This window comes from Neolamprologus multifasciatus, chromosome 16, assembly GCF_963576455.1.
Source record: "Neolamprologus multifasciatus chromosome 16, fNeoMul1.2, whole genome shotgun sequence".
Lineage (NCBI taxonomy): Eukaryota > Metazoa > Chordata > Actinopteri > Cichliformes > Cichlidae > Neolamprologus > Neolamprologus multifasciatus.
In genome coordinates, this window is record NC_140454.1 from 9,065,882 (window position 1) to 9,090,948 (window position 25,067).

The 25,067-nt window shown below is 41.3% G+C and overlaps 1 protein-coding gene across 17 annotated transcripts in view; it reads right to left on the reverse strand.

Moving 5' to 3' along the window:
- The window catches only part of caska (calcium/calmodulin-dependent serine protein kinase a), a 156,882-nt gene extending 138,910 nt beyond the window's left edge, over positions 1-17,972 (reverse strand). For 6 of the 17 annotated variants that reach the window (XM_085134995.1, XM_085134999.1, XM_085135003.1 and 3 more), the window contains exon 1: positions 17,059-17,971. In XM_085134995.1, coding sequence (XP_084991121.1) covers positions 17,059-17,117 — 59 coding nt within the window. In that variant the 5' untranslated portion in view covers positions 17,118-17,971. Of the gene's footprint in view, positions 1-16,467 lie in introns of all 17 variants that reach the window. The other 11 variants (XM_085135006.1, XM_085135008.1, XM_085135005.1 and 8 more) reach the window with 5 other exon arrangements.
- Positions 17,973-25,067: the final 7,095 nt, after the last annotated feature.

A 25,067-nucleotide genomic window follows, 5' to 3' on the forward strand; every position in this document is an offset into this window, starting at 1 on the left:
AGCAACAATTGCCCTTCAGTGCGATTAAGAGGTATTAACATGCCATGATTAAATTAAGTGTTTTATGCTGGTTCAGTTGCCTGACAACAGAAACACTAAATAGGGAAACAACATAATGAATGCAGTGATTTTTCCTCTTTATTTTCAAATGAACAGGCCATTACTCAGTTAGTGCAGTGGTTGTTGTACGTCTTAAAATTACTCAGTTAATTGAGTCACTAATCAAGAAAAATGCACCTCGTTCTCTGGCTGCAGCTCATCAAACCTGAGGATTTGCTGCCTTAATTTTCCTCTGTGTTACGTAACTGTGGCTAAAACATTTTGGTTGGACTCTGGGTAATTCTGTTTGACATTTTTTGAAAAACCCCTGAAGTTTAATGGAGTAGTGCTGATGAGCAAGTGGAAGAGGGGAACGAACAGATGTTTAAAGAGACTATTTAGGCCAGTTTTTGCCAGAATGGAGCACATGATCTCAGGATCCTGAAGGCGGGTCTTGTTAAAGTTAATGAGAGCTAATGAACTTACATTTCCCTCCATAAGGTGACTGAGTCTGATTTGAACAAAAAAGAAGGAAGCTGAGTCTAACCCAACTCATGCCAAGCTGCTAGATCAGCAAAGGACCCTTTAATTCAAACCCATATTTCCAAAGCGTTAATAAAATCTCTGTGACCTGCAAGAGCACTTCCAAGTGTCACAGGCGCCCAGTGTAGAGTTAACAATATCTCCAGTGTGTTAGTGTGAGGGAGACCGTGACAGATAGATGTCAGCTCATCTGCCACAGACCAATCCCAGACACTTAAGGAGTTTTGACAGGTGGGACAGGACGGCAAGTTGCAGGTTGCCTGAAAGTGCCAGGTGAAATGAAGACTGCTACTGTCTGCAGCAAACATGACAACAAATCTCAGAGACATAGGATATTTGTGCAGTTTGTGATACATGAATCACTGATTTCCTCATCAACTCCTTGCCATCCAAGCCACTTGGTTATTATTCCTGTACTCACTGAGTTACTGCAGCATTTAAAGACAACCCCACTGTTATCTCTGGCTACACAGACATCTGCATCTTTTCCATTTTATCAACAGCAGCAGAAGACCTTCCTTTAATTTCAGCATCTACATCATCATTGCATCATTTACTATTGCTTTTTTTTTTTTTTTTTTTTTTTTAAACAGTGGGATGAGAAAGGGGAAACCAGAAAGACAGAAAAGAGATGAAAAACTGAATGCCCCCCCTGCAGGTCTTTTCTTAATTTGTGTTAAGTAATGTCATGCACTGAAACTGTATGAATGTGCAAATGTGAGGATGTGAGAATGTTTTTCTCAACAGTATTTCAAAGTGCATAATTTCACAGAACCTTGAAGGTCACAGTCTACACAGAAGCGTGGGCCTTCCTGTAAGTTTAGGGCCTAAGGCGTCAACTGTTTTATGCAGAAATGAGAATATAGCTGAGTGCTATTTAGATACAATTACATATATTGGCTCAATGTGTATAAACACTATCACACAGTGCGGCATGACTGGGGCCAAACCCAAGCCACAGACATCAGCCTGCACAAGCACACACTTCTTCCTCCTCCAGTGCTTTAGCAAACACACACACACACACACATATGGCAGAAAAGGCGCTACTGAGAGATGAGCAAAAACCCTGCCTTACTGTCTGGCCAACCATATGGAGTTTGTGAGCATGTAAGTGAGAATGTGCATGTGTGTATGTGTATGCATGTGCATGTGTGTGACAGCGGACTCAGGAATGTGCGATGTTTGTTTACCAAACAGAGGGCTTGTAAAGTAGCAAAGTGTTTAAACAGCATGTGCTCCTCTCAGTTCAAATGCCAGTCCTCAGTATGTTTACCTGACACCAGCTGAGCATGTGCCAGGAACACACTCGCACAACAAGCCAGGAGCACCGCTCGGTCAGATGCTTTGGCAGAGGTGAGTTCAGAGCTTTTTCGGGAAATCCATGGGGGGGGAAGCAGTGCCCATTGTGCCTAATTTAAATTTGTAAGCAGTTAATATTAGCTTACAAACACAGATAATACCAGATTATATATTGGCAGCACCAGTGTGAGCACAAACTTTTATATAGTTCCATAATCTAATGGTCCAAATCTTAAACTGCTTCTCACAAAGACAGCTGGAGATATTTGCATTTTAGTTTTTTCTGCCATTTCCCATGACAAATCACTTCAGTCACTCACTTATTCTTAAATGAGCGGTTCTCAGAAAGCTGCCCATTCAGTGAGTGTATCCTTAGCTCTGTCCTGCCTGCATGTGACGTCTGCAGGGAACATCTGGAAATGTTAGCTCCTGGGTTACACAGTCTATGAGCAGGCACTCTCCCAGTATAGCTAAACCCATCACTTTTTCTGTTGTTGCACATGATGGGAAGAGGCAACAAAATAAAGCAGCCTACCACATGTGTGCAGTCATTGCACATTGTCTATAAATAGCAGTTCCAGCTGCATCCACTTGGTGGAAGGAAAATAAAATAATTTCTAAATTGCAGGCTCAGTTTTTGGGTAGTTTCAGACCAGAGATGCAAAACTGAGAACACGTTGGAGCTGGGAAATGGATCTGAAGACTTCATTCAACAACAGCATTTCAGCTTTTTGGGGTTTTTGTTTCCTGTTTTAACTAAAACACAGCAGTCAGTTCCCTCTGTAAAGTTGCACTAAGCACAGCAAGAGCCAGTATTAGTGCTTAGCTTGGCCTGCTGTTTCCTGGAAGTTTGTACTGTAGTGTTCAGCTGTTCACATTAAAGTTTGCTAAAACTGTTGTTGTCGAGGAAGAAAGATGCACTGAAGGGGGTCTAAAAAAAAAAAAAACACGCATATGCATCCTTCACACGAACTCTGTGGACTAGAAAGAAGTATTAGAGCAAGAAGTTTCTTGGTTTGAACCCTGGCTGAGCAGCGTTTGCATGCTCACCCTGTCCCATGGTGCCAAGGTGTGGCCCAATTATACTTTACACCACTGATTAGATTTATATTATAGCAATTGTATTGTTTCATAATCTTAATCTTATAGTTATAATGGCAGTATTCCTTAAAATCCATGATGATAACACTAGCTAACACTCCCTCTCTCATCTCAGCAGGTGATTTAAAGGCAGCTGCAACACTGCTGTCCTTGACCAGAGAACAAGCTGGTGTAATCATGCCTCACACAGGCGTCCTCCTCCCCACTCCTCCTCCCATCAATGACTCATTCTTCCAGAGTTTACCTGATCTCAACTGAGTCTCTCATCACTCCCGCTCAACCAGCCCCAGCAGCAAACAACTAGGAGGTATAGTCAGAGGCTGGAAGAGAGGGCAAATATTTGAGAATGTGTGTGAATGAGAATACAGCTACATCTCTAGCAGTCCATTTCCTCTGTAATGGTAATGGTAAATGGCCTGTATTTGTATAGCGCTTTACTAAAACAGGACCCCAAAGCGCTTTACACATCCAGTCATCCACCCATTCACACACACATTCACACTCTGGTGATGGCAAGCTACATTGTAGCCACAGCCACCCTGGGGCGCACTGACAGAGGCGAGGCTGCCGGACACTGGCGCCACCGGGTCCTCTGAGGCCACCAGTAGGCAACGGGTGAAGTGTCTTGCCCAAGGACACAATGACCGAGACTGTCCAAACCGGCAACCTTCCGATTACAAGGCGAACTCCCAACTCTTGAGCCACGATCGCCCTGTAAGCACAAACACATCCATAATGGATGGACAAAATGAACAAATAAGCAGTGATTTAACACTACCGGCTCCTCACAATGAAGAGCACACTAGTCCTGGGGAAGGTGAACACGGTCATTGAGTGTTTGTCACATTCATGCTGCTGTGCATGTGCGCTTTTAGCTGACAGATTTAGATGAGAGATATTTTGGAGCATATTTCCTCACCACACCCGCTCACAGGGCATACCCATCGTGCTCCAGATGGTAGGGCAGAGAAGGCCAAAAAAAATGACAGTGGTGCCGTTCTTTTCCACTTTTCCAAGGAGTTATATGAGCACTTGTATGGAAGGGATGAGTAATGACAGCTCCATTTAAGCTACTGACAGACAGAGAAAAAGGGAACAAATAAGAGCTGAGACACCACACAAGGGCAGCAGTGGGAGTGACACAAAAGAGTCAGAGAGCCCACGGTGCGTGGAGTGCTGATGTACGTGTGGTTCAGTACACATCACGTGGCTTTTAGGTAGGAAGAGAATAGAGGTTCCTGATAATCCATTTATCATCCTGAGTGGGACAGCCGAATCATGCCACCTACTACTCAAACTCGAGGCTGACCATCTTGAAAGGAGACAGACGAGACTGATGCAAATATGACACCAGAGTTTGGACTTTCCAGAGTAGTATTATTTTGTGGTTCAGCGATTGTTACATATAAAGCACAAAGACAGAAAACAGGAAACATGCTGCCAGTGCACACTTGTTGGCTTTTGAGGATTTACTGATTTTGAAGTGGCATTTTACCTGTGAGCAGAGACACTGAGCAGGAAGCCAGATAAAGGGGTAACTAAGGTGCTAATTGTGCACTGTGCTGTGAGATTGTGGCAGCTTGAAGTAAGACAATGTGGTTTTCCACCAGGCTCCCTTCAGCAAGTCTTGCTCTGTGCCTCTGATACCAAGTCCCCCTTGTAGTTACAATGGGGCTGGGACACTGAGCATGTGTCACCCATCTGTCAGACAATATGTCAACACAGCCATAACACCCCATGCTAAATGTGGCTGCAGCCGTTAAGACCCTCCACATTGCTGCTCCTCCAAATATTAAAAGCCTCCTAACCTCCACATTATCACTTTACCTTCATCTCTTTCTCATCCATCTTGTTTCTTTTCATGAGTTTTCTTCCAATGTCTGTGGGTGCAGCCACATTCAGCAGCTGACTGCTAAACATCTTCCCAATATAAAGCCAGCTGAATAAAACAGACACACGCTGAAATCTAAAGATGTAATATTCATTGCCTGTGCCTGACAACCACGTGTACCATAAACTGCATCTCATCTTCCACCGTTATAAATATTTCAACTTAAATTTAAACTACACCACAGCCAAGGGCTACAACAGGTCAACGGGTGCAGGGTGATGTCCAGTGGGAAAATTAGAGTGTTTATGAACGTGCATATATAAAGGCGTTTCCAAGTACTGGAATTCAAGGTGATTCACGAAAGCCGTACTCAACAGCATGGCGAGGAGATAATCATTATAGATTTATACATAGTTTCTTTGATGGCCCCTTTTGTCAAATGATAAATAAAACAACCATTAGAAGAACAGAGAAATCAAAACAGAAACATATGTATTTATAAAAAGTTGTATTTGTTTTAATATGTGAAATCAAAGTGACACATGCCCTAATGAGCAGTATTATCCCTAATGTAGAATGACATTTATCTATACATCCATAACATCCTTGATACTATCAATTGTATTGACCCTTTCTGTTAAAAACATAATGACATTTTGTAGAAGAAAACAATTTACCCTATAAAATGCACATTTTTGGGGATGTGGTTAAACAGAACCCAGTCATTATAAACTTCCTCTATGAAGTAGAAATAGAACAAAAGTCCAAAGAGCAGGAGTTCTTGAATATTTATGTTCTTTGGATTTAAGCAGTCTACTCTTCATATCTGGTTTAACACAATGTGAGTCCGGTGTGGATGTGTGGTTGAATAGACCCCCAATTCTCCTCTGATCTGATATGGAAATATATGTGAGAGCAGGGTGGTTTTAAAGGTACCGTCTGACAAGCAGTTCTGGCAAAGTATCCTGCCTCCTTTTTGTCTGTGCATTTCAAGTCAACTTTCATCTTCAATGTTCATCTAATCAATATCCACCATTGTTTGGGTAGCAGTGTGGCAAGAGTGTGATCAGGGTTTCTCATTCTTCCAACCCACACAAGCACTTCCTCTCTCAGGTGCCCGTTATTACCATTCAGACGAAAGCGTGTTAAACACAGAAACAACACAGACTAATTGAATGAAATAAATGGAGCTAATCTATTCTCATTTACACTGGGGCCACCATCAGAATGTATCAGACTCATCTGACTGCACATGCAGCCACAGAGCACAAGCATGTGAGCATGCTGCACATACAACACAGCTTGTAGTTATACAGGTGTGTGTGTGTGTGTGTGTAGTCAGGTATGAATCGGCTACAGTGTAAACAAATTAAATTGGCATTTAAGCCAGATGCTGGAAGAACTGGATGCACTAAAGTAAACACAACCAGCTTCATGTGACAAGGCCCATCACTAAATCAAATGTGAAAATCGGTTGATCTGAATGGTAAATGCTAATGTTTTAACTAACGGCTATGTAGATCTTAAGACACAAATTCATACTCATCCCCCAGGGCAGCAAAGCAAGGTAGCTCTGTGTGTGTTTGTCCAATTAACAGTTTTAATGGAGTAGTAACTTGTTAGAGCCTAGAAGTCTTTATAGGTTTGTAAAGAATTAAGTGTCAGACTAACAGACTCCAGGATCTGATAACACATAATAGTGGCAGACCTGGAATGAGCTAGCTTTACCAGGTGCTTTGAACGTTGAGTAATCTTCTGAATGAATTTCTAAACTTTTGCAGCAGTATTTGGTCCTCCATGTTTTTCCTGTGTGTACGTGAGGTTTCCCGAGGCCTGGTAGTGAGAGCAAATTCACTTTCTTTTCTTATTGTTGATTGGGGCTTATTAGGTACACTAATCACCACCTTCTGGTGGAAGTGTTACATCCCACCTGTGAAGGTAAAAACTCTCCCAGTTTTTTTTTTTGTTTGTTTGTTTGTTTTTTTTAAACATTGACTATTCAAATGATTTAAAAAGAAATTCATGGCCACTCTCCTGCTTATTAAGGAAACACATTTAAATGATAAACTTGGTCTCAACCCTTGTCAAAATACTGAATTTATGCCAATATATGCTCGCCTGGGACATTCATCTTAAATGAAACTCAAACACATATAAAAGGTGGATCTGAGTTTGTTTGATCAACAGTGATCCAACAAAGAATGAATTATCAGTTGCCAAAGGTCATTCCTACACTAAGGTGCAGCCCTGTAATTCTTTGTTTACAATTCAGCCATTTAGCAACTGCTTTTTCTGTTTCACTTTACACGACAGATACATGAATCACCACTTCTATCCTGTTAAGTGTTGAGACACACAGTACATTTAAATGAATCAATGCAGCACCAGCTCACTGAAGAAGAGAAATGCAAACGTTTTGCACCTCCACCTGACTTGGAAGTATAAATTTCTTCTTAATAGACCTGCCTCGCTAAATAGAGGTTAATTAAATAAACCTGTATTTTGCACACAGCCATCAGAGAGACAGTGTGAAGAACAGAAGGATCTGAGAGACAGAAAGCACATAAGGAGCAAAGTGGGATGATATTTAACCATAAAGTTAATGAGTAATCCTTGTTTCTAGTCATGTAGCTCTATAGAAACACTTATAGAGCATTAGCTGAATACAGCAGGGGGAGGAAACCTCATGTATAACAGCAGTATATCAGCAGGCTTTCATGTCCGTCTCCATCAACCACGGGCCTGCCACTAAGAAGAGAAAGCCTTAAGGCAGGAAACAGTTTGACTTCTATCCATCTAACAGAAATTGCCGTGCACTTTACAAAGTTTTCAGCAGTTTGCTGCAACTGAGCCTGGCAAGCCTTGGGGATCCACCCTAGGTCCAGTTCTTTCTCAGTGCAAATTCATACGACCACTTATCTAAAGATGGTGTTCAATTCTGATATCACACCGAATGTAAAATTACAGTATGTGTGCTAAAGGGCCAAATGTTCGCAGCCTTCTTAGACTTTCAGCGTGTCTGTATTTTTGTTTAATGCTGATAACACAGTTGGAAGTATATTAGTGGATGATACAAATAAAGAGGTTTAAACAAAAATCTTACTTTTAATCTATCAGCAATACTGTCAAAGTTTTATTTAGCTCGTCTACAATGTTATTTTGAGTGATCATTGATGTCAGCTACTCTGCAGAGTCTTTTGAGCTATGTTTGGACAAAGCTCTCCAGCTGTGTACTGCAGATAGAGTGTAGGTTTTGTTCTTCTCTACAAGTCCACTGTGAAATAAACAGACCACTCCAAGCAGACTCTGCAGTGAGCACGGACTGGCTTACTGAGGCTACAGAGCGACACAAAGTCTGCAGTCCTTCTCACAATTTGAGAGGACAGAGTTGGAATCCATCAACAGAATAATGAACTGAGTGGAGAGGGTGTTGCTGATTATTACTCTGTTATTGTCATGATGTACACATATCATTCATGAATTTATTTAATAAAGCATCAATATGCCTTTGCACAAGAAGCCCCTGCCACAAATACACTTCAGTTCCACAGGAGATTTTAGCATCTACTATTCTCTCTCCAATATAATCCAAAACTTTTGCACAATCATCTCTCCCAAGCTGCCCCCCCCCCTACACTGTTCCCTTAAGTAATCCCCCTAATACTTGAACCTTGACAAACATAGTTTGGTTAGTTTTGCTATAATCCTAACCAGAACCACAATATTTGAGCACATCACATGACTCTGAGCTCCTTTAATATGCATGCTAAGACACCATGAGGTACTTAAACACAGCAGTAGCACAGCTTTACATCATGACCAGCACAGCTCTACCTCTCAGCTCTCATTATATCACAGACACAGCACACATTCCAGGTTCTTGTGATTCTTGTTATGTCTCCCAGAAAGTAAACACATAATGCAGACCTGTTATTTGTGACCTCTGTAGCTGTCCTCAGCTTGTGCAATTTTTCTTTGTGTGGCAAAACACTACATCTTAGCCTGAATTAGGCAACAGGTAAATTTTGTGTTTTTGTGTCATATATGAAAGAGATGAAAGTGAACACAGATGAAATCACTGCAAAGTCTCTCAACATCTACAAACCATCTTTAGCACAGGAGGGTTCCCGCTTCGAGTGTGTAAGTCTAACCTCTCTCTTCCTACATTTTTTTCCTCCTTCCTCCTCCACTGAACAAACAGGACCAACTGTCACTGAGAGCACATGTCAGACATCAAGCCCAGAAGTTTTTCTGATTTAGGCACAGCTCTCATTTGGCTGCTGCAAGAAACCAGTAAACACATTTTTGAGCCAGTAGCTTCTGGTAGTCTGTGCTGATTCAAAGAATGAACACAGTTTTCTGCTACTCCTACAAAAAGCAGCAGAAATGCCTTTTCCCTGTGTGTTACAAGGTGGGTTTTATTTTCCTTCAGGCTCAGCTGTAACTCGGGTGACAGTGTGTGCTTTGGCATACGGTATGGAAACTGGTTTAGACTGAGGAGGTCCCAACACTGACATGAGGGCAGAGAAAATAAACCCGAAACAAAAGAAAGGATGTGAAGGTAAAGCTCTGAAATATTACTTACTGCATCAGCAGCTTTTGGTAACTCCAAAGAATGGCATCACCTCTGTAAATGAACCTTTGTGTGTTATAACCAGCTGTCAAACCTAATTATACACACATGAAAGCTCTGTGGGAGGGTATTCGGACATGCGGGTCAGCTGAATGATATTGCATTAATAATGCATTAATGAAGCCATTTTAGCCTTGTTAGCCAACAGAAACCTGCTGTGACCGCAAACTCCTGACTTGGAGGCACATGTGCTCACACATACAAAACAGTGCACGTGTTAACTGGTGGGTACGTCTTATGTGACTGTGTGCACTGCCTGCCATGCTTCAGTGCCCTTCATCTGGGACTCAGGGCAGGTATGAGGGACAAGACAGCTGGTTGAACACTGAGGGCCCTCTCTCAACTAAACATAAATCGCTTTACAACAACTTCCTGCTAGTATAGCAGGGTTTGTTTTTTTTATTTACTGTTATTTATTCATTGAAAGTCAGATTATTATTATTATTATTTGTGAATTCTTCAAATCTGGTCATGAGGTTTATGCCCATGTCCAGAGTGCGAGCATGGAATATTATGTTGCTGATGCTAAAACGGTTTTACTGGCATAAGAGTCTAAACATTTATTTTTTGCAAAGTGGCAAAATAAATAAAAAGCTGTTCTATTCAATGCAACTATTTTCTGTGCAATATGTCTGTGAGGTACAGGTGTCCCATCAAGCTAAAAACCAGTGACCAGTGTTTTCTACACTGTCTTTAATTGTGACTTAACCGTTTGTTTTTCTGTGGATACTCCTACCAGACTGAAGCGGATTAGGTCGGCATGCTTACCAAGAATATTAAACCCTTTCAATATGTAAAAACAATCATCATCACTCCAAAAGTCAAACAATTTGCTACCAGCAATTTCCTACGGAGTTCTAGGCCAATACTGCTCAATGCTTTAAATTGTATCATTATTTTCAAATAGGATACAGAATTGGATTATATAATTTATACTGATACGTTCATCTTTTCTTAGTAAAGGTTTATGCAAGTACCTCTGTGCCTCAAACTTGTTTTCAAAGTTCTTTTGCGAGAGAGATACCGTTGCCCATCAATGAATAAGAGCTCTAACTTGATAGTTTATTGGCTTGTGGAAGCATGTTAAAAAAAAATTGCTGATTTCAGCATCAGACTACAACCAAAAGTTGACATTTTCACCCCTCAGAAAATGGGGGTTGCTTGTTTGCTTTGTGGGACTTTTAGATTTTATTGCATTCGTTTGGGGTCAAAAATCACCCATTATAAAATACCACAAAATAACTGTCCAAACAAGGCAGCAGCAAATGAACAACTTCTGTGTTCTGCCAGGTAAAATTATTTTTAAATCACTGGAGGCTGGTAGATTAAGGTCTACTTCTTCTTTGTGAGAAAAAGCTGGCTGACTGCAGTAAGAACAGTTCATTTTTCCCCACGGGAGGTAAAAGTGTCTGTTATGTGAATGGTTATTGACTTGGTGGCTCCGACTATACTTCTTGCAAACCAGCATGTTTTGGCACTTAAACAGGCTCTTCAACGTGTTCTTTTACGAGTGTGAACACAGCCTAAGAATATACAACCCCAAGTCCAATAAATGGACAGCGTTTAAAATGTAAATAAAAACAGAACTGCAAATCTCAAAACCCTTATGTTTTTCACAATAGAACACAGAAAACATATCAAATCCAATATTTACTATTACATGATAAATATTAGTTTGCTTTGAATCTGATGACAGCAACATCTCAAAAGTTGGGACAGGAGTAACAAAAGACTGGAACCGAGGCAAAGTGTAAAACTGTTCCCAACTTTGAGACATGTTGCGGCCATCAATTTCAAATTGTACATTTTTATCAGTTCAAACATTTGATGTTTTCTATATTACATTTTTCAAAATGTAAATTAAAAACAGAACGCACAATGTCCCAGGTTTTTTGGTATTGGGGTTATAGTGATACACCCTAAGACAGCTGATCCTTCCAGAATGAAGAAAAGACACAAACTAGGGAATATGGAAAGCAAGAAAAGGAGTTTACCTTAGAAATGTGTGCAAAATCTAGGCACTTACTGCACTGAAAATGATCATCCTCCTTCTTGAATACCAGTGTCTGTGATGATAAACACATGTCTTTCTACTAAGGAAATTATCCAATGTTTTGAAGCCAAGCAAATTAAATAACTGTTGACAGCAAGTTTAAATTCCCATTTTAGACCATTTCCAGGCAGAACATGCTACCATGAGAGATCGCGCTCACTTGTAAAGTGAGCCAGGAGCCAAGAGTTATAGAAACATTTGAGATCTGGATCTCAAACATTGGATTTTCAATCCAAATTTCAAGCCACGACAGAGGGATGAGCCTGTATGAATGTTTTAGTCCTAAAAGCAACTGCTAAGGAAAGTGAAATACTCCTGCAATCTGACAACAGTGAAAGGGACCACATAAAAACAGGCCTCTCTTTCGTGTCATCTCAAGAACATGACTGATTGCTCTATTAGTAAAAAGGTCAGGTGGCACGTTTTTTTTTTCTTCCCACTATGCAAACATCTGGAAATCGAGAAGTACAAAGAGGTCCCTAGAAAACAGCTTCATTTATGCTGCATAAAGTACTGCTATGCATACATGACACCCCAGTAATGTGAAAAAACATCTGTATTTAACCTAAAATGAACCTGTGACTCCATCCATGCCTGTCAGACTGAGTGTTTAGTAGAGAATAGGTTCTATCTACCCTAAAAAGCCTTTTATTTTATTTATTTTTTTAGAAACACTAGCCTGGAATGCAACACTGAAATATGCAAGATCCATTTATCTTTTCAGAGTGGGGCAACAGATAAGAATCTATCCAATCCACTTTAAAGTGGGCAGCTATTGGTGGTACTTTGTGTCCTAAGATTCAGGTCATTAGGCTGAGGGCATTTCAAATATTCATTAAATGTTGTTCACCCCCCATCAGTGTTTCCTTTACTCTCAAACAGAGGAATACCACCCGAAGAAATTCTACATTTCAGTGTGAAAGCCATACCTGTGACCACAAACGAGGCATTGTGTGACATCAAGAAACCTTGTTCTTGTGAGGGTGGTTTCAACAAGAAAGCAAATGTAGTTTTATTTACATAGGGCTGCACATGTAGAGCTGCTAGGATCTGCTAAGGGTGTTTTCCCCAGCTTGATGAAGACCGATAAATGTTTTAGTGGTTCAGAGCAAGATCTCTGTTAAATCATCTATGTTTAATTGTGCATGCAGGAACCAGCCTTTCAGCAGATATTTCCCTCCAAAACCCAACAGAGAGGCAAAGATCACATAATACAAGCTGCCTGCACATACACACAAACAGTGCAGCAGGCATAGGCCCTGGAGACAACACTATGAATGTATTCCCACAAGGCCATGGTCCCAATTCAGTCACAACCATTACTGTTGACACATTATTTAAAAATTGTCAAAATGACCTTTTTAGGTAATTTGATGTTATTCTCTAACTTTTGTTGTCTCCCAATTAAAATGGATTTATGGAAAAGGTGCTAAAGAACAGTCACAGCAAACACCCTGTGGGGGGGGGAAGCAACTCTGGCATCACCCATTTCTCTCTGGACTATGCAACTTGAATCCTCAACAAAGACAACTTCTAATTAAAGCCAACTAAAAGAATTAAACGCTAGAATTTCACCTGCGAAAGCTTGGCTGTAAACTCCTTGGATTGCCTGCACTGCACAGCAGCTCAGTTTTTGTCAAATTATTCTATTAATATGCTTCAAACACAGGTCTTAATGTCTCATTCAATAACTTAAACTCAATGAAGTGACACGTAGCAAATAGCTGTTGTGTTGGGAAGCATGTCAACAGTAATACAAGCAATTTTTTTTTTACTTTGGGGGAATAATCTTTGAACTGTGAACCCAAGTGCCATTAATTCCCATTATTAGAAGGATGCCTTTTGAAATGCATTTTTTCTGACAATGTAAACAAAGCAGCGTTTGACCTACTGACTCATAGCCCATGGGCCTTGCAGTGCCATGACTGTGTTCGTTTCTTTGTCATACCCTTCTGGCCAATTCATTGATCCACACTAATACTGCCCACCGGTCATTCTCAACATTAGCTAGCAGAAGCTAACCACAATTGTAACCACTCCTACTCCTGTAGGGAATGGGTCTGTCCTGATCTAGGTCAGCATTGCACATGCTTAATTAACACGGGTAATGTGCGGGAAAAAAATCCACAAAACATAGCCTCTAAAATATGTAATTAAGTAATCTGGTTAGTTGGAGGAAAGTACAAGGACAAGGGAGACTTAACAGACCTCCTTGTTATTACCATAATTCCTTCCACATGAAGCAGAAAAGGTCTCCAGTAAAACAGTGAACTAGCAGGTATTTCATTCCCTGTGGGTTACAGAGCAGTGGCACTTCACTCCATGAGGTGAATGGCACACATGCACAGGAGATGGAGCCAGGCCTTAGGGCTAAAACTCCCTGTCACCTCTTTTTAAAAAAAAAAGGACACATAAGACCACACGACTGCAAGAGCTGACAACAGGCACCAAACACACACACACTTTAACACACACCTCCTTGGGCTGAGAGTTATAATGACATTCAGGCTTTGTACAGCACCCCCGAGTGTCCTCCTAGGCTATGAGGTATGCAAATGGAGGGTAATTTGTTTTATTCACAGTGGAGTGGATCGACTCCACAGTGATGTATGTTCTAGAAGAATATCCACTGTTAAATCCACAGCAAGGCCAAATATTCAGGACAGGAAGCCCATTGATCCATTCAGCTGGGTAATATTAGCTCCTGTTTCGGGCTTCATTAACAGAGGAGATGTCAGAGCACACACACCCTGTGGTTCGCTGCATAAACTCTCAATGGCCTGTGACTGTGGCATCGGTGCTGTTAATACAGCGCAGACCACACCGTGCAGCTACAGCATGACATCATAGCCTGGATGCATTGAAATTAGCATGTTTCTGTTGTCATCAAGCATTAACTGCAGTACAGTTTAGAGCTGCAAGGATTTAAAAAAACAAAACAATGATAAACAGCCGCTTCTTTGGAGTCCACTGCTTTATGCACACTGCTGTGTTATGCCCCCTGCCATGAGAAACACAGGCACACACGGACAACTTCTTCCAAGGATGAACTCGAAAAGAGCATGGCCCGAAGGCACAGGATGTCTCTTAATGTGTGACTCAAACTAATGGACTGCCTCCGTCTACTGTGCCCCTGCCCTCGCCTGCTCCCTCACTCATCCCATCTCCAACGCAGCCTCTCTTTTCTCATCTTCCAACCCAAATTTCCTCTGCTCCTTCTCGTCTTCCAGCCCCAAACATCTCTATTTACTCCCTCCTTTGCCCCATCCTTTTGTTTTTATGCCTCAGGATGCAGTAGCACAGAAGGCGGGATCAATGTGACAGCAACAAGACAGATGTACACACAATGCACTCACACACGCGTGGGTGACAGGCTTTTGTCCGAGGTCAGCATGCTTAAGAAAAAAAAATGAAATACAAGCGTGGTACAAAATTTTCTTCAAGCAATGCACGTTTTCCAGACCATCCCTAAACCTAACAAAGCACGCGATCTGGGACACACACAGTGTTATCTGAGCACAATTCAGAATAGCCTATTTTTACGCCTGAATCCACCAGTATGTGGGTCTAACCCTGCCGAAAACACACACACACACGAGCATCCAGGGTGTCAGGCTTTTTAAAAGTCATGCCTTTGCTGACTGCGGTGTCGTCATCTGGTTGGGTTTTCCTCCGGTCAAGCCTGTCTCTTTCAGGATGACAAGCCGCAATTGGTGCTTCAGTGGAGACTTAAAAAGAAACTGTGGCTGCAGCAGCCCTCCACACGGAGAACAGCAGGTCGGCTGATAAAAGGGCCGCTCTCTCTCCTCATGCAAACTGTAAATCACAGACTGTCTGAAACACTAAGGAAGGGCAGCGCTTTGCATGTGCGGCTGACTCAAAGCTGCTTGTTTCAGATCCTGGCTCAAGATTTTTAATGATTGTAATTTTTACATGAGGACAGGAGGATTTTTTTCCTTTTTTTTGGGGGGGGGGGGGGGGGGTAGTCAGTGAGAGAGAAAGAAATTGCTTGTGACTGTATGGGGATAAAGAGAACACACACGGTGTTTTCAGGCTTGCCTAAACATGTAGTGCATGCGCTGCAGGTCTTATCACCCCGTCACACAGCCAACCATCTCTGTGACACAGCAGAAGTCCCATAACCAGTCAGCCCTGCCATGACTGACTGACTACATCTGCCTGGGCCTGCCAAGCAACTGATTCACACGGAGCTTCTGTTTGTGCGCCCAATGAAATGCTTCATTCAGCACCAGACGTTTGGATGACACACTCAGTTATTCAGAGTAGAAACAGTTTTTCCCCTCAGATTCCCACTACTCAACAAAACAAAGCAGCCGCTTCTCTTCTCTTACCATCCTCAGTTCCTTTATGAAGTGATGCAATGACAAGTTGGGAAGCCCCAGGCATGCTTTCAAGTGCTGCAGCCATTAAGACAAGCGAAACTGAAAGACCATGAAGGTTAAGGACTACAGAATCCAGATTGTTAGATTGGAGGAGGAAAAGAAAGAACAGGACCATCTATTTGGTGGGTAGAGCTGGTTATTAGTAATTTCAACAGCAGCATGGAAACATTCACAGCCACACCTGCCTTCACACACTGATACCATCAATACATTCTGCTTGGTTTGCAACAGATTATAATTACAGGGATAACGGTTAATGATATACCCAGCTTTGTTACAGCCAAACAGGATTACACAAAAGTAATTACACCAAACTTTGTGAAATTCCAGCCACATTTAACAACGAAAATATTATCTTGAGAGTTTAAAGTGGTCTTATTGCTCATTTATACTGCGACTGTAACAGTCCCAGAAGATGCAACAAAAGCCTCGCAGTTTTTATTAATATAGTGTGAGCATAACGGCTCTTAAATATTGCATCCCATTCCTCAGAAGGGTAATTAGAAATACAGCTTCTCTGTGCAAAAACATTCCCAAAATGCATGCACTGCTATCAGCTTACCCGTGCAGGGAATGTTACTCCCAAGTAGTCTGGATTAGACCTTCGGTCACTAACGCTCGCCAGATGTGCGGAGAGCATGACTCATGGATGGTGTGTGCCCTGCCCTTTAATCTCTGCAGCAAGTTGACAAGTGCCACCAAGTCAAAGCACAGCCGCGTAGCCAAGTAGTGCGTGTATGGGCAACTGTAACACACAACCCACGCAGGCACAACGGCTCTTTAGCTTCATCTGGGAATAAGGCCGATAAAACTTGGTGTTGTGAGCTCGTGCCATCATAAAGAGACAATTACATCTCCCGTGATAAGTTGATTCGGGGGAGGCTTGCGCCTCTGTAAAACGATATAGTGCTACATAAGGCGCAAAAGTAGGATTAGGGTCTGTTTACGTTCACTTCTGATGACCAAGGACTCGCCATTAGTTCCTACACAAATATTGCCACGCTTGTTGTGGGCGCGCGCGGGGACGCTTCAGGCTGCGCGTGCAAGAGCGCGTGTGCCAGATCTTCAGGAACATCAGAGGGGGGCAATCGGAAAGCCAACGAGAAAAACTGCAAAATGACAACAACAAAAAAAGCAGCAGAGCAACACTTACTTGCCGATGACCTCGCAGAGCTCGTACACATCTTCAAAGAGAATGTCGTCGTCCGCCATAGTCCGACCCCGGTTGGGGAAAAATTATCCACCCCCCACCCCCCCACCAAAAGAAAAAGAAATGCGTCCCAAACCTCAATTTATGTTCCTAAAAGGAGTGCTACGGGCAGACGACAGTGTCAGGAATAACTGACAAAACGCCGCTCGTGTCGCCAGCAGCAGGGTAAGTCGGGAAAGAGTTGCAAAGAAAGGTTTCCAAATCCCAGTTGTTGCCTCCTTCGTCGACCCCCCTGTACCCGCTTCCCCCCAAAAAATAAAAATCCCCCGCTGCAAGTGAACCGGCACAGGGAAGAGCTGCGTATTCCAGGTCTCTGCCCCTCCTTTCCCGGTATCGTGCCCCCCCTCCGTTTCAAAAAGCAAACCTCACAGGGTTGTCAAACAACATAGTAAACTACTTCACCAGCGTGACAATCCCCGTAACGACGCAGACATGGTCACCGTTTTCAGTGTTGTGCTGACAGAGGGCGAAACGAGCCGGTAAGGCAGTGTTGTGCATCAGGTTCGGGTTACAGCGCTGAACCAGGTGGGTTACGGTTATCTTCACATCCCAAACAGCTGCGGGTTTACTCTTCAGTGTTTTCGGGGGTGTGCGCGCGCATATACACAGAGTCCTCTTGTAGTGTAACGGACGACCTGGTTCAAGTCCTTGGCGTACAAAACCACGCGCGTCGCACTCCTCGTCTTTTACCTCGGCTTGACAAGACTTTGCAGCCTCTGTTTTACCTTTTATTTCTTCCCACTATCGCCCGTTTGGCCCGGACGCTCAGCTCTACAGAGCTTCCAGAAAACCAAGCTCCTCCTACACGGGAGTTATGAAACTGCTCCCTTATCCTCCATCTTGGCGCCAAGCCTTTCCTCACGGTTCCCCTGTCAGGTTAATAGGCTTTGAGCCAATATGGCGGACCGGTGGCGCCGTAAAGATTTCTCTAAACCCGCAGTTTCCTCTGGACTTTTTCAATGGAGTTCCCACCCGGAAGCGAGTAGTATGAATGAAGAATGTTCGCAAATGTTAGGCAGTGTAGTATTTAAGTTGAGTATTCAAGAAGTCACGCCTGACTTTTCTTTAATGATTAAAGGTACATAAAGCTTAAAATTATGTCAAAGAATAATTAGCAACTATTTTTGAAACAAATTTTCATCTAAAACAAAAAAATCTAAATTTTTCCCCTAGTTGTCCAGGCTGAGCCTGTTTTGCCTAATTGTTTTACATAATTAATGAATGGATCTGTACAAAACAAGACACTGAAGTTACAATGGGCTCTAGGTATGAACAGCCCACATATTTGAGGAATTATCCTCTTAGAGCACACTGGTCGCCACTGTCAAATTAATCATGAAACTTTGTTTTAAAAAAAATGCAACTCCTGGATCCAGCCTCTTTAGTTTGCAGATTGTAAGTGAATATTTAGATTTTTGAATTGTTGCCTGGACAAAAAAGAAATTGTCCTGGGAACATGTGACAAAGCTTTTGAGCCAATCTGAATCGTATACAAGTAATCACTTATTGGAGACTCACCAGGTTAAAATAGCTTTGAATTCTCACCCTATTGAGTATCTTTAAAATACGGTGGTCTAAATGCAAACCCATTTGTCCTGAGACATTTATCTAACCTTTCTGCTCAGCAGTTGTCAGAGGTATGGCCACCACAGACTGGGAGTGCTTTTAAATAGGTTTGCTTAAACGGTTTTTAACTGAATGAATTGACCCAAGTCTCACTGTGGCAGCCATGATAGTATTTACAGAAATCACTGATCAAAATCTAATGAGACCAGGGGTTCCATTATATTTACCTTTATTTTTTACTAGTTTATGGACAATAGATACAGAAAGTCTAATGACAGACACATTTATTTTTGAAGAAATTCTTTATTGAGTTCAGTTTATTCTTTTGAGCATTATTGCACTGACAGATTATGGAAGGTGGACAAACAGAGTGTGGCTGGCCCTCCTGCGTTGAAAAGAAAACCTTAATCAGAACTGCTCATGACAATTATTTGGCTTGTTAAACTTCAGTTAGCATTTCATAGTTTATTAAAAAACCTATGCTACAATAGATGTTAGCAGTGCTCACCTTTTCCTGGTTTTCCCCTCAGCAGGATGTGGAGTAAAAGAAGTTCAATCGCTTGCTTAAGAGCCCCGGGGGCAAACCAAAGTAACAGGTTAGAGGAGTTTAAACAAAACATTTCTAATGTCCAACTGATTAAATGTGTTATTTAGTTATTCACAGCGGTCTGTATATATGCGAAAATTCATTCTTTCTATTGTAGTTTGGTTTGGTGTTGGTTTATGTATATATTTAGATTTTCATTTGGCTTCGTTAGCCTTCAGACTTGGGTCATTCCAGATATTCACATGAGGCAGGTAGAGTATCAAAAGAAGCCAGCTGCTTCTTATCACGTTGGTGTGTGTTGTTTTGAATTCCTACTCTGCTAATAAAGGTCTTGTCTTGTCTTTGTGAATTTTCCTTCACATGTTATCATGTCTATGTGTGATTTCACAGGGGCGCAAAATGATATGAAAATGATGTAATGTAACCTGATGACACAGAATTGTATTTTTTATTATTGTGTGTGGAATTATTTACTTATGTTTTTACATAAAAATAAAGGAACATGCTTTCTGAGGTAATTATTCAGTAATAAAGTTACCCATTTTGTAAAAAGATCAACAAAAGACTTTATTAAAAATAAAATAAACTTGTTTTGTAAAAATCCACAAGCCACATTCCACTGATTTCATGTAAACCTCATTATTTTTCTTATCACTTCTCAGTCGGTCTGTCCATCTGTCTATTTACTGTTTTTATTTTGCTTTGTTTTTTAAAAGTTTCAAATCGTACCCTGCGGCCCAATCACAGATCTATAAACTGTGAGTAATTCCCTTATTAGGCACAGTCTGCATAAATGCACTTCTCTGTCATTATTATTATTATCATTATGGCCTGATAGCAGGACAGTCATAACCCCTCATAGCGGGAAACCATTTTAAAGTCTCAATATATGAGTTTGGCCAACCCTCATAGCCAATGGTCTATTAAGTGTCTGTCATTTTAATGAATGCATCCACATATTTAAATAGTCATTATCTTAAAAGCTTAAGTAACATTCTGCAATCTTCAACAATGCTAAATTTACCATTATGCAGGCCGTGTTCTTCTACATGGCCTGCATAAGCAAATGATAAGAGTTAGTAATCAAAAGAACTGAGTACTTGGTCTACCAGCAAAAAAAAAAAACTAAAAACAAATCAAACACTAGCTTGTTTGCCGGCTGCACATCACTAATGGTCTCACTTCAGTCCCTTTTATAAAAACACCTAGTTCAACCACTAGTGTTAACATCCACAATGACAGTAGATCTGTTTTGTAAAACTGAAACGCATAGATGCTTATCTCGTGATTGCTATAACAGGGGGTAACGTTATTACTAAAATGCTAATGGTGATGCAAGGATGCATTTCATGAGTACACATTTCCAGCTGCTTCATTTCTATATGGAGAGAAGCTGTTGCAATTTATAGTGAAAACATCTGCCCCTTTCACTGTGTCACAACATTATACTGTAACAACAGAAAGACTGAAACTTCATATAGTAACAACCTCTAAACACAGTTTCAAGCACTGATACATGGTGTAAATTATAATTTGACACACTTTAAATAAAATATCAGTTTGCCCTTTTATCCTCTGTCATGGCAGTTCTCATAATCTTAAATGGCTTTTTAATCAGCTACCACCAAAATACAGCCTGAAACTGAGCTAGTGTAGACATGTAGGCACAACATACAGACAAGCGCTGTCTATTCATATTTCATGGGGCTCTGGTGGGATAATACATTGCCAGCCGATTGCCTAATTAATGCCGTGTGAATAATTAAGCAGAGTTAGTAAACTCAAGATGATGAGCTTGTTCTTTTATTTATGGTTTTTCAACAAAAAGGACTGAATGTAATTAAATGAGCCCCAGAGCAATTACTGTAGGTATTGTTTTATTCCCTTGGTGCATGGTTGCTTAGGCTGCACTAAAATCTTCTGTGTGGGTCTTGACAAAAAATAAATAAAATAAAAATAATTTTTTCAAAAAGTGCCCTTACTGATCACTCAAGACTGTGTGTGCAGGCAAGGAAGTCAGGATGTTGCGAGGTGATGAGCAGGAGGCAATTTGGCTTAGGAATAAGAGAAATCAGGACATCAGAGGAAATCTTATCTCTAACCAACACACCCTTCTAGACTCGGCTGGTGGGGCAGCAGTGTATGTGTGTGTGCGGGTTTTTTTGTGTGTGTTTACCTGATGCTCTTCCGACTCTTTCACCAGTCTAAAAAAAGAAAGAATTACACCTGAAGCTGATGTATTATATTTCTTCTCTGCTGAATGACAGTGTAGTATTTCTGTCATGGCACTGAGTCTGTGACCCAGTGTTTTTGGTTTATTTAATATTGCATGTTCCAGGTTCTGTTTTTTTGAGTTGTTTTTCTGCTTTGTGTTATATTTGTAGTTTCTGCTCTTAGTTTTGTCATCTGGCCTTCAGGTTCTGTTTCCATGCGTCCCCTGTGTTCCATGTTCCATGTTTTGTCAGCCTCGTCTTCATGTTTGTTTAACTCTTGTCTACAAGTTCGGTGTTCCCTTTCTGTCTCCCCAGTCAGTCTTGTTCCCATGTCCTACCTCTGCCTGCCATACAGCGTTACATGACAATTACTGTACACGTGCACACAAATCTTGACACTCAAACTGAGCTGGCTTTTTTTTCAGTTTGTGTAGCAATTCAGAGCCGATGAAAGACTTCTTCTCAATTGTATCACTAATTACACCAGCTCATTATAGAGCCAGGGGATCTCACATGCTGGGCTATTGTAGTCAAAATACTTCAATATTTAGTGGAAGTGTTGCTTAACCAATTCAGTATTGCAGTTCCAAAAAATAATAATAATACAAAAACAACTTGCTATGCTAAAGTTTCCACAGACAACCACCAAAAACCAGGGTGTACAATTCCCATAACTGTTTGTAGAGGCTAAAGGCTGGTATGTGTTCCTCTGGGCTGCAGGTGAAAGTGCATGAGATCATTACATTTTGTGTGTGTACTATATGAATATTCATTAGAACATTCGTCGTAAAACGTTTTCTTTTTTGTTCTTTTTTTTTAAATTTCAATGAAGCAGTCAGATTAATTCATACCAGTGAGAACCAACGATCCGAGTTGGTGCAGGTATGCAAGGTTTTTGTTCCCATCTGATTCCCGTGTGTGTTTAGCTTTAAAGGGGACATGAAATGCTGCACATACTGTATAAAGGCTAATAAACACCACTGAGCCCTGCTCTCAAAAACTGACGTAGATGTTACACTGTCTGTCTAGCTGGATTTAAGAAATAAGTCCTTAAGAAACAAGAGATCATTGGATATGGTTAGTGGACAGCACAGATTTAAGGTCACTGTTAACTGAGCCATGAAGCACACTTACACCTCTCCAAACCAAGACTCTTAAAAAATTTCGGGGGGTAGGTTGAGAAACATCTCAATGTGATCAAGCATCTGCAAGGTGGACCAAAAACAAGGCCAGTTCACAGCAGCCCAACCCAAAGCTTCCCACCTCCATGCGCAAGACACTCTCAGCACACCCACAGAGCTCTAACATCTAACAGGTCGAACCTGCTCTGGCAACTCAAGAAGTATTTGCGCAATATTATACAGATGGTTTTAATGTTGCAGCATGATCACTGTATGCTGTCAATGAACAGTTTACTGATACCAATCTCAACATTTTATACATTTTTTATGCTGGGGTCTATTACTTAATGGTACCTTTGTCCATTATCTTATTAGAAGCGGCTTTCAGTTGTGTATTAGTGGCATTTTTATATATTTTTGAACAGATGTTGTTTGTAATGTCACATGATAGTTGTACAAAAGGGTTAGGTTTGTGTATGGGATTTCCTATGCCCCCTGAATGCACCATGGGTGTGCATGTCCGCAGCTTAAGTTCAGAGACAAACGGCAGCCGAACAACGGACAGTGTGTGCGTTCATAAGACCAAACCACACACACACACACACACTGTCTCGCCCAGCAGCGGGGACATTCTCAATTGGAAATACAAAGAATGACAACTTTATTCCTGGCATCTTGCCTGTTTGTTCCTCTCACATCTGAACATTTGCAAGCGTTCTGACCCGACACTCTGAAGTGATTGCTGCCAGCTCAGATTTCTTTCACCCTTCTAAACAATAGTACCTGTTTGAATTATGCATTTACTGACATTCTAAACATTAGCCTCAACAATCAGCATTTGGTGTCATGGTCCCTGGGTCATTGACCCTAAGTTTTGTGTTTTAGACTTGTGAGATTCGTTGATGGGTTATCTTTGAATTGTTTCTAAGTTGTTGTGCTTTTCTGCTTTGTACTTTGTACTTTGCTTCCAGTTATGGCTATGATATGATATTCCTTCTCCCAGATTACCTTCCCGCTGTTCCCAGTGTGCTGTCAGATCTCCAACTGTGACATTCACTAATTCAGTTATTTCCTGTTTTATTTTGGTAGCCTTTGTCTTGTGTGTTTGGTATCCAGTTTCACCTTCCCTTTCTAGTTTTTCCTGATTATCCTGATGATATTATTGATATCTAGTGTTCCCTAGTGTTTCCCATCTCCCAGTTACCTGGTGTGTGTTTATTGTCTTAGTCTCCCAGTGTGCTTTGTCATTCCCTTCTAAGTAGTGTGTTTCCTTCTTCCACGTTTCCTTGAAATCCCTACTTTTTGGATTATTTGTGTTTCCGGGGGAGTAACGTTTTTAAACTGCCTTTTGAGTTACTGTTTTGTCTCCTGAGTGCTGAAGGTTTTTGATTCAGAAGAAATAAAGCTAAAGAAATGCATGGAATGAAAACAATATTTTGAAAAATGTAAATATTCAAAAGTCACTGTTCATGATTCAGAGAGGATCTGAAGACATACACACACAAACTGATATATAGGATTTGTTTTTCTTACAGTGCTCCATTGTAAGATTCTGGCTTGCAGGCTCTCAGTATGAAAACATATCAAATAGAAACAAGTATTACTACAGCTTTACTGTCCTAATGTCTGACACATTGTAGCTGTTGATTTAGAGTTGCAGTATTTTGCAGAGCCAAAGCTGTGCATTTCAGTGTGTGCTAAGTGACCAAAGCCCAAAGAGTTCAATGTCGAACAACAATTATGTTTGTATGGGTGCTGTGCGACATTTTACACTTCTTTCAAAAGTTAAAAAGAAAAGGAAAAAAAAAACTAAAAACCAACTGCATGTTACCTTTTCAACCTGGGCATGTGAAGGACAAATATTATTTTCATTAATGCAATTTCCCAACTTCATCACTAAGTAAATATCTTAGTGAGATATGTCTGTGAAGGTTCTCAGTCATCCAGGTCATCGTAGTCAAAGGAGCTTGCAAAGAAAAGCGTCTGGACTTCTTTAAGTTACTTGAAGACGTTTCACCTCTCATCCGAGAAGCTTCTTCAGTTCTAAGGTCAAATGGTGGGGATGCCAATGTTCACATTTTGGACAGATGGTTTGAAAGAGGAGTGAAAAAGCCATCTATGTCCACTGTGAGCGACCATCTTTGAACAGAGGCGGTGGTTTACGACACCAACTCTCTGCCGTCTATAATCCAGTTTTGAGTTCCCTCCCCAGACGCCTTAACGCCCACTCACATCCTGGGCCATCTGACCTCAGGAATTTGCATGATAAGGTGGGGCCAGGTTTCACAATGAACTCACCCGAAACTCTGGCTGATTGGGACCCACACCCAGTTCCACACCTTGGCTCAGGCTATTAGAGGATCATCAGGGGGTCCTTTTGTCCCTCTGTGGGGGGACACTCCCACTAGGTTTATATCTGGGACTCTCCACCATTTGACCTTAGAACTGAAGAAGCTTCTCGGATGAGAGGTGAAACGTCTTATAGCAACTTAAAGAAGTCCAGAC